The 14,976-nt window shown below is 37.3% G+C and overlaps 1 protein-coding gene across 4 annotated transcripts in view; it reads left to right on the top strand.

The window, feature by feature from the left end:
* Positions 1–14,976, top strand: part of DLC1 (DLC1 Rho GTPase activating protein) — a 428,029-nt gene that overhangs the window by 180,124 nt on the left and 232,929 nt on the right. For all 4 annotated transcript variants that reach the window (XR_010318665.1, XR_010318666.1, XR_010318667.1 and 1 more), the window contains exon 4: positions 12,636–12,669. Coding sequence is in view for 1 of the 4 variants with exons in the window: in XM_064272864.1 (XP_064128934.1) it covers positions 12,636–12,669 (34 nt within the window). In the remaining 3 variants the exon portion in view is untranslated. The remainder of the gene's footprint in view (positions 1–12,635; positions 12,670–14,976) is intronic.

Here is a 14,976-nt window from a genome sequence, read left to right as displayed (position 1 = left end):
CCGACCAGGAGGCCCATGTAAACAGGACTATCCCAGGCAACAGGGAACAGGACCTTCCTCTCCCTGCACAGAGGACAGGGTAGAAAGCAAATCAGGAGGAGGGCCGAATGGAAACTGACCAGCAAAGGGGGCATTCAGGTCACTAGCAGGTAAAGGAGATTGAGTTGGACTTGATGGCTTTGTGACTTGGGAAACATTTATCATGTGACAATAACAGACTTCAACATCAAGCTCACCTCCTATATTCATACATTTTATGGGTTGATTTGGGTGTGTACTTCAAAACGGTAGTGATATCCCTTCTGACTAAGCATCCATTTTTAAAGAGCAGAACACTTTAAAGTATCTCAATATCAATACAATTTACAGCTTTGAAAGCACCAAACCTCTGCTTCAAAAAAAAAAAAGCCCTTGTGATTATATTATTAATATTACAACTATTATTTGGGGTCCCTAGCTTGTGCAATCGGTTAATTCGCTTGGCTGCTAACTGAAAGGTTGGAAGTTCAAGTCTACTCAGAAGCTCATCAGAAAAAAGGTCTGCTGACCTAGTTCCAAAAAGTCAGCCACTGCAAACCCCCCAGAGTTCTACTCTGACACCCGTGGGGTCACCCTGGGTCTGAATCAACTGAGCAGCAACTGCTTATTACTGTAATTACTTAATGCAAAAATCTCCTGTGACTTTTTTTTTTTAATCAGTTTCTATTAGTCCTCTTCTACCCTGGTTTTCTCCCTCATTTCCCAATCACTTATGGTCAGTTCTGCCCAAGCTCCGATGTGAAGCAGGGAGCTCCGTTGGAGCTGTGGAGCATGATGAAATCTATACCTTCGTCCTTGGTAGCACCTGAACTGTAACTGATCCTGACATCACTGTTTAAATAAGGCGTTATGGGTCACATTACGTGTAAGATACGTATGTGAAACCAGATTTACTAGAATGAGTTCCATTACAAGGACCATCTCCTCTGACAAGAGGTTTCTGGGCCCCGGCCGAGAGCCCGCTTATATGAAATGATAGGTGATAAGAGTAAATTCCAATTCATTGAACAAGGTTAGAGTTTGTCATAATGAGATTCATATATAACATTTAACTAGCTTTCATTCTATTATTTTTATAGTTCTGATTTAGGAGCCCTGATGGCACAGTGGTTAAAGCACTCAGCTAGTAATCCAAAGGTCAGCAGTTCGAACCCACTAGGTACTCCAAGGGAGAAAGATGTGGCAGTCTGCTTCCGTAAAGATTTACAGCCTTGGAAACCCTGTAGGGCAGTTCTGCTTTGTCTTATAGGGTCGCTGTAAGTCAGAATCAACTCCACCGCAGTGAATTTGGTTTGTTTTGGTTTAGTGTATGTTTTCAGTTTCTGCCAGAAACCTGGTTCTGCCAAAGTTTTTTAAGTAGGAAGTTATAAAACTGTAAGAATATTAGTAGAATTTTGGTAAGACAGACGAACATAAATCCCAACCAAACCAAACCCACTGCCATCGAGTCAATATGAATCTAAGCTTATGAGTCAGAATCAACTCGACGGCAATGGGTTTTGTTTTGTTTTGTTTTGTTTTAATTGGTAGTAATTAACTTGGTCAAGATAGGTATAAGTGAGATGCTTTCTCTCTCAGCTTTCTAGTACACTAACAAGTGAATATACACAAAACGAATAAATATATAACCCAGGTTACTTTGTTTATAAGTTAGAAATGCAATTCTCTATTAAACCATTAACAGAAACTTTACATCTATACTTTTCACCAAGTCTATTGGCCACTATTACATATGTATTTCAATAATTTATGAATCATATATGGAATCATTTTAGTTTGAGGAAATTTCACAAGTGATAAATCCCATTAAGAGTTCTGATGAACCTGAGTGGCGATCCAAGGTATCTCCAACAGTTCAGAGGTCACTGAAGGCCACGCTAGTGCAAAAATAAATGTCCTGGATTTTCAGACTCAGAAGCCTGTTCCACATTGCCGTCAGGCCCTGCTGCCCCGGGGATGTCCAGGACTGGGGGCCTGTTCCTCTGTATAAGGGCCCAAGGAGAACAGCATCACTTGCTTATGCCTGAGGGGGTGAATGACAGACCACCTAGTAACAGTTACTGACAGACACCAAATTAAAGGAGAGGGCAGAGGTCAGTACCCCCCACAATGGGCTTACAGGAACTGAAGGGAAATAGCTAACGAAAAGAGAAAAAAAAATTTTTTTCTTTTTTTTTCTAAATATCACAGAAAATAATTACAAATGGGCTCCAAATAAGTACAGGGAAAGGAAGATTTCACACCAGCATAAAACTATGACTTGAGCTAGGAAAATGAGAGAATGGTCAAAATGAAAAAAAGCCATTAGGAGGGGTACTAGGAAGAATGAAATGAAGCAACTTTAACGTTTAAGGGCAGATGAATTGTTGGTTAACGTTGTTGAAAAAGGATAAACAGCCACTTTGAGTTGCTCTTTGAATGAGTCACCCAAAATGAGTATCATCCTTATTGAAAATGACTTTACAGGTCTATAAAAGTACTCCTTAATTATGAACTTAAAAGCTCAATGCTACCTTGAATAGTCAGACAGTATTTCTAAATGGCTACGAAAGGAGCCCTGATGGCGCAGTCGTTAAAGCACTCGGCTGCCAACCAAAAGGTCAGTGGTTTAAACCCACCAGCTGCCCTGTGGGAGAAGGATGTGGCAGTCTGCTTCCATAAAGTCTTATAGCCTTAGAAACCCTAAGGGGCAGTTCTACTCTGCCCATAGGGTCGGTATGAGTTGGGATCAACTCAATACCAACTTTCTTTTTTCAACCATATACAAATCAGTTTGTAAAACAATAAAAGAATGCTTTTGAAGAACTCACAAATTTAAGATTATAAGCATAGCAAGTATCGAAGAAAAAAAAGAGACTAGGCATTTTTTCTGATGAAATTGATGAACGTATTCAGGTGCTTCAGCTGTTTTCAGAATTACTCAGATTGAGCGTAAGATCAGATGCTTTAAAATATATAACCCTTTTTACAAAAGTTTTTTTTTTTACAAAAATGGAGCTATGTACAGCAAAAGACACAAATAAAGGGGAATTGATATAATTTCAAAATTATATAAAGCTATATAAATGATAAAATGATTATACCAAAATATAGGTTGTTACTGTTATTCTAATTGAATATAACATTTACACTGAACTTTCATAACAAGTCAGGCTAAGGATAGGGGCACATTAAATTCTGTTAAATTCTGGAAGAAATTTATTGCATGGAAACATATTGAAAGGATTTCGAACTATGTCATGAACAGTTTCTTCAACAGTAGATTTATTGGAGATACAGAAATATTAAGAATTTTGATAAAGCCTAAGAGGAGTTAAGTCAACGTGGTGCAAGCATGGTCTTTCTTTTTATCTAGTTTGTTACAGAAAGAGTTTTAAAAAATAAAATAAAATAAGACTTAAAGAGAATAGTAATAATCATTTCTCTTAGACCATATTTCCAAATAAAAATAAGCTCGATCAGAGTTCTCTCAGAAGCTAGACACCCTTAAATTCAACATTTAACTCTCTGGGAAGTGAGTCTGGAGTGAGATATTCTGTAGGGTTTGTTAAGAGAGAGCCACTATCTTTAGATACAGTAAATGCCAGAGTTTCAAAAAAGGAAAACAAAAATTGAATGGTCAGATCCCCAATATACATTCTTATTGAGCAAGGGGTCCTCCCACGTCTGCTCAAAGGTGGACAATAGATGTGCCTGTGAGCAGCACCAATGTCCCTTAGCCATCAATGCTGTCTTTGTTCAAGTGCTTAAATAGCTATTCTAAGCTGAGACTCCAAAGTTCTATACCACAGAATATTGACGAAGCTATAATTTCAATCTGAAGACCTATAAATACAGTCTGTTACAGTCACCTATCTTGACCAAAAAAAACGTTTCTCAAGATGACTGACAACTTTCACCAAATAAGGCACATTGTTTTGGAAATAAACAGGAAAAAAATAATTTCCCAGATAATGATGGATGTATTTAACTCACCTTGGGTGTGTACATTACATGTGTGCCTTGAAACCAGTTCTCATCCAGCACATCACCTATTCTTTCTCTCTCTGAACTTCTACTATCTTCCATTATCTTGTTAAGAAACTCAATTAAATTGGAATCATGAACACAAGAAGGGCTAGAACCTTGGAGAACTTTTTGACTTCATCAGTCTTACAGATAATGATGTAGTTGAAAGTACGACAAGACCCAGATGCCAGTCTAGTCCCCAATTGGCCAGCTAAAGCCCCAACACTTACCTCTCTAGGTCTCAATTTTCTCAAAAGTAAAATGAAAGAGAAATACCTAGGTTAGTGTTTCCCAGCATATTGTACAGAGACTACTGGTGGTACATCAGCTGATCTTATTTGATACAAACATTTTAAATTTTAGTGTTTATCTTAATGAGCATTATGAATAATACGTCCAAAACACAAATATATAAATTCATACATTTTATTTTTATTATTTAAAACAAGTCAAGTGAAAAGGGAAAATTAAATTCATACATTTTATTTTTATTATTTAAAACAAGTCAAGTGAAAAGGGAAAATTTATTTAGATTTGATTTTAAAAGATTTTAAGTAAATAATCTTATAGGTGATACATGTGTATATTAAAATCATGACGATGATATTCGAAGACCTGAAGTTTGGGAAACACGACTAAATAGTCTCTAAGTCCCCCTCCACCATCAAAAGCCTAAGTTTTCAATGAAAGAATTAAGAATGCCAAAGCTAAAGAAGTAGTTTATAAACCAAAATAGATGATATCAAATTGATAACCAATCGATTTTCAATGAGCTTCTTTGTTCAAATGAAAGCAAATTTAAATCATTGACTGATTCACAGTATTGCAGGCTGGAACAATTTCAAACGAGTCTCTAATTGAAAAGATGGAAATAAACCCATGTTCCAATGCACCTTCTTTTCTTTTGTATTGTCTTTCATGGCTTCCGAAAAAATCTGAACCCTCTAACTGTTCTTGTAGCTCCTTATGCTGAGAATGGGCTCTTATGCCCCATCTGAGAAAGATGGTATTTGGTCACTGAGGCATGTTTTCCTGCAATTTCTAAAGACATAGTCCTCATTTTAAATTTCTTTGTAAGATATTTTTTGTGGGAACAAAAGCAAGTGTTTTAAAGGGAAAGGAATAAATTATTCTCACCGATTCTTCCATGAATACATTATTTTTTTAAAAAGCAACTAAAGAACATTCCAGTTGCGTCTATGTGAACATCTCTAATATTTGAAAAAATGAAAAACAAGTAGCTCCTGGAAAAACAAAAGCACAAAATAAATAGTAGTTGTCTTATAGGATTTTATTTTAAAATAAGCAGAAAAATGCTCACGTTTATTATGCATAAACTCATTTAGTTTATTGCAAGGTAGAGTCTTGGCAAGGCCTGGACGTAAGAACATGAGGCATTCGATTAGGACCAGAGAATCAAGGCAATGTAAGATTAGTCTAATGATTGGAGTCAAAATCTTTAGATTTCAGGCTTTTACATTTAACGAGTGATCTCAAGAGGAAGGCTTGACCATGGCTCTGCTCATGGTTGGCAGAGGCCCCTTGTAGCTGGGCTCCAAGACTGGTGGCGACGGTCAGAGTCTTAGCCTTTGTCTCTGAATAGGTCTCAATTTTTGGAGAGTCAGAGTCTAGAGAGAGATTTGCCTCTGCATTTTCTCCTTGAGTGACCTGAAATCCAAGGTTTATGTGATTTTCTCACCTTGGCCTCAAGTGATAAGAGCCAGCTGGTGTCATGTTTAACAAAGACTAGTGTGTTACTTCCTCCAATCCTGATGCTGCCTTCTTCTCCATATAGTCAAGCTTCTCAGATTGGAGGGAGACTCCTTAACAACCTTGCTTGCTGAAAGTGAAGAAGACTTGAAGCACTTACTGTTGAAAATGAAAGGATGGCGCAGCACCTGGCAGTGTTTCGTTCTAACACGGCACCTAACAACAACAACAACAGTATATTACTAGTGTGCTAATCTCTCCAAGGTCAGAGATTAGCCAGATGTTGCATCATCTCTTCAAGGATAGAGATTAAGGACGGTTGTTTATGACTTACTCATGTCTCAAGACCAACTTACAGAGACTTAGTTAAATGTTAAGTTTTATTTTTCACAGCATGCAGGTGAAAAGCCGCTTCGGGGAGGCTGTTGACAACATACTTCACACACTTCTGTTTTCTCTCTCTAAATTCAGAGATTTCAGGTTCTAACTTGCCATTATAAGTGATTTATACACATGCGGTTTGAGAACGTTAGAGAGGCATGCATCATGGTAGTGATTGCTGTATACTGCAGGATAAAATATATTCCCTCACTGAACCTAGGAATGGAATCTTTCAGAACATCATAGCTTCCCATTACTTGAAGGGGTTGACCTTTATGGTATGCAGAGGACTTCTTAGTGGTAGCAGTCTATGGCTCCCACTCCAAAGATCCAAGAGGAAAATAATTTATACAAGTTAGGGAAAAGGCATATTAATAAAAGTAATACATTAAACAGGAAAAAGCATACTCCACTTCCACCTAAATCATCGAGAAGGAATTGGATCAGTTAGAACATTTCCATTGTCCTTGTCCTAAAAGGGATTCAGACAGAACATCTATTATTTGTGTTACTATTTATGTTAGCAGCTTCTGTGTGCTTGGTGGAAGTTAATAAAGGTGTACAGCTAAGCCATCCTAGCTGCAGACCAAAGGACTCCACATTTGTCTGCAGTGTTTCACCAAGGCATGTCAAAACCAGCATTTCCCCAGCCACGTTCCATATCCAAAAACAGACACACACGCGTGTCTAAGCACCCCTTCCCCACCGCAGCTCTCAGAGAGCTCATTAAGAAAAGGTGACTTGTTTTTGACTTTCCTACTAAAAAAAAAAAAACATTTTGTTTTAATGACTTTTTTAAAAAATTCAATTGTGAAACACCTTAACAAGCCAACTTAAATAAAAATCTTTAAATGTGGAAAGCTGTTGGAGGGTCAGTATATGGCAGGCGGAGCAGAGGCAGTCCTCAGCAACCAAAAAGCCTGTTATTCTATCATTTTAATATCCCATGGAAGAATAACAAAAGGCTATGAGTTTTTTTTTTCCTGTCATTTGGAAGTTATTACTAGACTTTCCTTTGTTGCATTGAGAGATGAGAGAAGAAAATATGAAGTTACAGCGAACCCATATGGCCAGCAGGAAAATCCTATTTAATTGCTTTATGGCCAGAAATGTTAAATCACTTCCTGGGGATGCAGTTGAAATGAAACATATGGCAGCTATTAACAAAAGCCCCTAATGAATTCAAAAATATTCTTTTTATGGGAGCTTTCCTATAAGCAACAGTAATACATGATACTTCCGCTTTATATCCAAATATGCATTTCACATTTTAATTCCATAAACCTTTGATGAATATCAACTCCGTACCAGGTTGTACAGACAGCTTGCACAGAATCTTTCTTTTCACACCCAGGAACAGATATAACTCTGTGGGTTCTCAGGACATGTGACTTGACAGAAGACAACACAGCAAGAAGTGGGGGCTCAAAGAGCTTTTCTGATTGAACACTTACCAAAACAAACCAGACCAACTGCTGTTGAGTCGATTCCTCTTAGTGTTGTCCCCATGTGTGCAGAGTTGAACTGTCCTCTATAGGATTTTCAAGGCTGATCTTTCGAAAGCAGATCACCATACCTTTCTTTCAAAGTGCCTCTGGGTGGGTTCAAACCATCAAGCTTTCAGTTCATAGTCAGGTACTTAACTCTTTGTACCACTTCTTGACAGAACACAAATTGGCCCCAAATCTAGTCATGCCTCTTCTCAGAAGTCAGGAGCAAGAAGAATCTCCTGACCAATGCCTCCTTCCCAAGGTTTAATGCCCAAGAAAACCATTCCACTTCCACTTGAGTAGACCTAATTATTATCTGCCCACTCCTCTTAATGCCTACACCAGTGATGCTGCTGACCATTACCATTTATCATCCACTATGGAAAACTGTGTCAAATCTGTTCTTCAGATGGTCTCTAAATTCAGGGGGGATGTACTCAAGGTCAAATTTTGGCTCTCGTGGACTTGCTCTGATTTTCTTCAGTTTCAGCTTGGACTTGCATAGGAGCAATTGATGGTCTGTTCCATAGTTGGCCCCTGGCCTTGTTCTGACTGATGATATTGAGCTTTTCCATCGTCTCTTTCCACAGATGTAGTCAATTTGATTTCTGTGTGTTCCATCTGGCGAGGTCCATGTGTATAAAATGTGTATAGTCGCCGTTTATGTTTGTGAAAGAAGGTATTTGCAATGAAGAAGTCATTGGTCGTGCAGAATTCTATCATTCGATCTCTGGCATTGTTTCCATCACCAAGGCCATATTTTCCAACTACTAATCCTTCTTTGTTGTTTCCAACTTTTGCATTCCAATTGCCAGTAATTATCAATGCATCTTGATTGCATGTTCGATCAATGTCAGAATGCAGCAGCTGATAAAAATCTTCTATTTCTTGATCTTTGGCCCCAGTGCTTGGTGAGTAAATTTGAATAATAGTCATATTAACCGGTCTTCCTTGTAGGCGTATGGATATTATCCTATCACTGACAGCGTTGTACTTCAGGAGAGATCTTGAAATGTTCTTTTTGACGATGAATGCAACACCATTCCTCTTCAAGTTGTCATTCCCAGCATAGTAGACTATATGATTGCCCAATTCAAAATGGCCAATATCAGTCCATTTCAGCTCACTAATGCCTAGAATGTCAATGTTTATGCATTCCATTTCATTTTTGATGTTTTCCAATTTTCCTATATTCATACTTCGTACATTTCAGGTTCTGATCATTAATTAAACCATGCAGTATCCCCTTGTTCTGTTCGAACAACTGCCTCTTCATCTATGTATAGGTTCCTCATGAGCACAATTAAGTCTTCTGGAATTCCCATGCTTCTCAATGTTATCAATAATTTGTTATGATCCACACAGTCAAATGCCTTAGCATAGTCAATATAACACAGGTAAGCATCTTTCTGCTATTCTCTGTTTTCGGCCAGGATCCATCTTATATCTACATCGCTGGTTCCACATCCTCTTCTGAATCTGACTTGAATTTCTGGCAGCCGCTTTTGAATGATCTTCAGCAAAATTTTACTTGAGTATGATGTTAATGATATTGTTTAATAATTTCCGCATTCAGTTGGATCACATTTTATGTAACTAAGAGTAAACAAATAGCTTTAATTAACTGAAAACCAAGTGTCAGCATTTTCTAATTTCTTTAATGTCTTTCCTCCCTGGGGGATTTCACAAATTTAATCAATTTATTCATTTTATCATTTAATCAATTTATTTAATCAAAAGTTCTATTTTCTAGAGACAATTCTCCCTCAAGTTTAAAGACAAGTTAACTGAGGGATATTCAGCTATGATTATTATCTAGTTTAACTTTCAAAAAGAAATTATAAAATTCTAAGCACATTAAACTTTGACTGTCCTTCGTCCACATTTTTATATGGCAGTGCAATTACTTAAAGAATCGTGAAGAAGGTGGTGAGATTCTAATGTAATTGACATTGGCTACATGAATTTGAAGTACTGGCATTGGCTATCTGAAGGCTAATATATTTTTGCCTCATAGACCAACTCATTGATTATAATTTTTATTAAATATTTTTTTATATATGTAAATTTTATTAAATATTTACTTATATATGCTCTATTTCTAATCAAATAGAATCAAATTCAAATTGATCGAATTTGAAACAAAATCAAATTCAAAATCAAATTGGGAAAACCTGGTGGCATAGTGGTTAAGTGCTACAGCTGCTAACCAAAGGGTCAACAGTTCAAATCTGCCAGGTGCTCCTTGGAAACTATGGGGCAGTTCTACTCTGTCCTATAGGGTCTCTATGAGTCAGAATTGACTCTTTGGCACTGGGTCTGGGTTTTTTAGAATCAAATATGAAAAAGCTCTGTCACTGTTGTTGGTCGTGATTTTCAAAATGACATTCCATGTGTCCAAGTTCCCGAGGCCTTAGCTGTAAAGAGAAAGAGCTTAATTAGATAATTTCTAAATTTCCTGTGCTGATACTTCTCCACAGATTTTTATAATCTAAGTCAATATATTATTACTGTGGGACTTTTCCGAACTTCGCTCTTCTTTGTTTCAAAACACTCTGATTGGTTGGTGGTAGCTCAGAGGCAGCATGCCAATGGTTGTGGCTCCCATTGCTGATTGTGTGGCCTTGTTGAAGTGACTTCACTTTCTACCACTTCATGGGGTTGTTCTAAGGATAGGCTTAAAACTGAGCACTGCAAATACTAAGCGCCCAGCAAGTGCTCACTATTTTTATATTGAGGAACTTTCTCCATGAACATCCTTTAATCATCCATTTCCAACCTGATCTTTACAATCGTAGACTGTTTTTGTTAGGTGTTGTCCAGTCGGGTTCAACTCATAGTGACCCTGTGTACAACAGAATGAAACACTGCCCAGTCCTGTACCATCCCCACAATCATTGCCATGCTTGAGCCCATGGTTACAGCCACTGTGTCAATCCACCTCACTGAAAGTCTTCCTGTTTTTGACTAACCCTCTACTTTACCGACCATGATGTCCTCCTCCAGGGGCTGATCCCTCCTGATAACATGTCCGAAGTATGTGAGACGTAGTCTCCCTATCCCTTGCTTGGCAATGTTACCCATTTGTTATGATCCACAGAGTCGAATGCCTTTGCATAGTCAATAAAACACAGCTAAACATCTTTCTGGTATTCTCTGCATTCAGCCAAGATCCATCTGACATGAGCAATGATATCCCTCTTCTGACTCCAGCTTGAATTTCTAGCAGTACCCCGTCAGTATACTGCTGCAACCGTTTTTGAACGATCTTCAGCAAAATTTTACTTGAGTGTGATATTAACAATATCGTTTGATAATTTCTGCATTTGGTGGGATCACCTTTCTTTGGAATAAGCATAAATATGGATCTCTTCTAATTGGTTGGCCAGGTAGCTGTCTTCCAAATTTCTTGGCATAGGCGAGTGAGCATTCGTTTGTTGAAATATCTCAGTCGGTTTTCCGTCAGTTCCTGGAGCCCTGTTTCTCACCAGCGCCTTCAGCACAGCTTGGACTTCTTCCTTCAGTATCAATTCCTGAGCATATGCCACCTGCTGAAATGATAGCATAAAAAAAAAACTAGTGCAAATAGCATAGAAGACATAAAATCCAAACAGTTCATTTAGATTTCTAAAAGGCTTCCATGCTAACTTTATTTTATGCATAAATAACTGAAGTGAATGGCAGCCAAAAATCCAACTTCCTTAATTTGAAGACCAGAAAGAATTGATGCATTTGAATTAAAGTGTTGCAAAGAATATTGAATATACCACGGACTGCCAGAAGAACTATGAGTCGGAATCGACTTGACGGCACTGGGTTGGCCAGAAGAACACACGAATCTGTCTTGGAACAGTATAGCCAGAATGTTCCTTAGAAGCAAAGCTGGTGAGACTTGTTTCCTTACTTTGGACGTGTTATCAGAAGGGGCCAGTCCCTGGAGAAGGACATCATGCTTAGGAAAGTAGAGATTCCGCAAAACAGAAGACCCTCAATGAGATGGATTGACACAGTGGCTGCAACAATGGGCTCAAGCATGACGATTGTGAGGGTGGCGCAGGACCAGGCAGTGTTTTGTACTTTCGTACATAGTGTCATTGTGAGTCAGAACCAACGTGACAGCACCTAACAGCAGCAACAACAATTTGTTTTAGGATACCTACAAACAGTAGAACAAGACAGTTAAGATTTAAGGCTTTTGAAAGTATGTAATTCAGAACTTTATTTTTAAATAATGATAGGAAAAAAAAAATTTTTTTTTTTTTTTGGTTCCTAGGAATTGAGCTTCTAAACCTTCAGATTTTTTGTTTTTCTTATTTAGAACAAGTCAGATGAAAAGGGGAAATTTATTTAAATTTGATTTAACACAAAGTATTAAATATATAATCTCATAGGTGGTACATGTGTATAGTAAAAATTGTGAAGATGATATTCACAGAGCTGAAATTTGGGAAGCACAAGCAGTTACCTTTTCCTGAGGGTCTCATATATACTTTATAAGGGTTAATAACTAAACTTAGTTCACTCGACAATCCTGTGGAGTAGATGTAATTATCCTTGTTTGATAAAGACAATTTGTTTAAAGACAATATCATTTAACGTAATATGGGTGTATGTTGGGGCCCTGGTGGCACAGTGGTTAAGAGCTCAGGCTGCTAACCAAAAGGTCAGCAGTTCAAATCCACCAGCCAGTCCTTGAAAACCCTATGGGGCAGTTCTACTCTGTCCTATAGAGTCGCAATAAGTCAGAATCGACTCAACGGCAACAGGTCAGGTTTTTGGGTATAGGTTGGGTTGAGTCTGTCTTCGGAAAAGAAAACAATGGCATACAATTACCACAGAAGGATCTAGGGGCTTTACTGACAGCTTCACAATCCTTATTTCTCTATTGTCAGGTTCTATTAATTTTTACTTCATTTATGGCACTTCATTTTATTTCAAATACTGTTAATTTGATGTTTCTTTCTAATAACAGTACAATATCATGGCTTTTTTTTTTTTTTTTTCCAGGCTATTTCAGGTATTTCAGAGAAAGAACAGGCTGGTAAGTTCGCATTTTGGTTATATTTTCCTTCTCATATATTTCAGAATAAAAATGCATTTTAAAATAGACTTTATTAAGCATCTGCAGTATATTAATCTCATCAATCTCTGGATGAATTTCACTGCTAAATTTCTGAAAAAACAAATTGGTTTTACTTAAAATTTGAGGGAAAACATGTGACTCTAATGTAAACAGCACATTGTGGTAGAATAAGATGTCTGCTTCTGGATGCCTTCCCTATGACTGCAACTACATTTTTTTTTTTCCTTAAGGGAAAGAATTAGATGTTTATTGACTAGGGAATGTTTTCTGGAAATCGGTTGTTAATAACTACCATGATTTGTTTTTTAATCTGAAGTAGCTTATTCAATAGTCCTAGAAAAACCTGTGCTGATCTTGATTTCTACAGTTTATACTATGCCATCAAAAATCTAAGTATGAAACAGTGTGAATAATTACACTGGATAAAAATATTATAATATGTTCTATGCTCTGTTCTATGACACTATAAAAAAAATTTAATAGTGTGCAAAAATGGATAAGAACTGATGAGAAACATGGAAATACGAGAAACTGGACTTGAGCTGAGGGAATTATGTGCTTTTTATCTTTCTCGTATTGTTTTATATGGTCTTTGTAATTAAAAAAAAAAAAGACACAGGGAGATTAAAAATGTATGTTACCAAATTTGAAGCATATCGCTTAGTTCTTGAACATTTGTGATTTTTAAGAGTCATATTAAAAGTTCATAATATCACTTACAAGAAGATAACATGATGACACGGTACCCTACACTAAAGCATTAATGTTTAACGGAGATGGTCTCCTCCTACTTCAGTGATCTTATTTTTGTCACTAGATGGTTTTCACACAGAAGTTTTCATAGTTTGTATTCTTCTGTGAATTACCCTTTTCTTTGTGTTTAGGCTGAGTCTGGTTCCTTCCATTGAATATGTTGACAGGTAACCTTTCTATTTTGTAACCTTTCAGAATAGAAAGAAAATATTGAACTGACATCTTCTGATAATTCAAGAAAAAAAATTGCACAATTTAACAATGTACTTGAAATATTAAACGAATTCAGATTACAGTTCCAAAGCCCCAGAACATCAAATAGACTGTGTTAAATATCTCGTAAGAGTGAGAAAGACATATTCATGATGAGCGTATACATCACAAAGAAGAAATTTACCGAAAGTCATGCTTTATCTTGGACTGTGTAGTTCCCTGTAATGCCCAAGATTAGCTGCAACTTAAACAAAGGATGGAACAGAGCAAGTTGTCATCTTGTTGCAGAATTTCAGTAAATTCTTTCACACTCCAAGGAAAAAGTTAGGATGTGGATTCTTGGGTGGAGGTGGGGGCGGGGGGAGCGTTTGAAATGCCAGTGCTTGAGGGAACGGAGGGGCAAAAGGTTACCTTCTTCCTCACATTTAGATGACTTCTATTTGGTGAAGAGATGCACTTTATTTTATCAAGCCTCTCAAATATATATTTTTTAAAACTTGCTAGTAAAACAATGGTCTAATTAAACAAAGAGCATAACTATAATTTGACCACCACTTTTTATCATAATTCTGGAATTTTTTTCTCCTCCACAACAACAAACTGTATGAAATTAACAGTCACGCTTTGTTTTACACTCTCTTTGAGCCATTTCTATACTGCTGAGCAAAATTAGGAGTTGGCAGAGGCAATTCACAGAGGTTCTGTAGATGATGTACAAAAAATAGGACTCCCTCGTTGGTTTACGTGACCTACCCAGGCCTCAGGTATCTGGATGCCACATCCCAGCTGAGATGCTTCACCCAGGATGGACTGAAATGAGCAGAACCTGGGGCCCTGGTGGCACAGTGGTTAAGAGCTGCGGCTGCTAATCAAAAGGTCGGCGGTTCGAATCCACCAGTCACTCCTTGGAAGCCCTATGGGGCAGCTCTACTCTGCCCTGTAGGGTCACTTTGGGTTGAAATCAACTCAACAGCAACGAGTTTGGAGTCTCCTGTACACGAAAACATTAGAACAGTTAAAATTTACTCTATGATGGATTTTGGTTTAGATTTCTTGAGAAAGTGCTGGTACGTTTAGGAGGAAATACAAAGAAATGATGTTTAAAAAAACAAAGTGAGTAACTTTGTGTGTCAAGACAAAGCTATGTTTGAATATTTTATTAATGATGGTAAAAGATTTGACAAGTCAAGGGAGACTGTGATTTATTTCAAAAGGTTTAAAAGGCCATAATGTCAAAGCAATCTAATTCCTGTATTTCTAAACTTCATTGAGCTCTATTTAAAATATTAAAAATATTTT

Source organism: Loxodonta africana, chromosome 19 (assembly GCF_030014295.1).
Source record: "Loxodonta africana isolate mLoxAfr1 chromosome 19, mLoxAfr1.hap2, whole genome shotgun sequence".
Taxonomy (NCBI): Eukaryota; Metazoa; Chordata; class Mammalia; order Proboscidea; family Elephantidae; genus Loxodonta; species Loxodonta africana.
The sequence above is the reverse complement of the archived record's forward strand: the minus strand, read 5'-3'. Positions and strand labels throughout refer to the sequence as shown.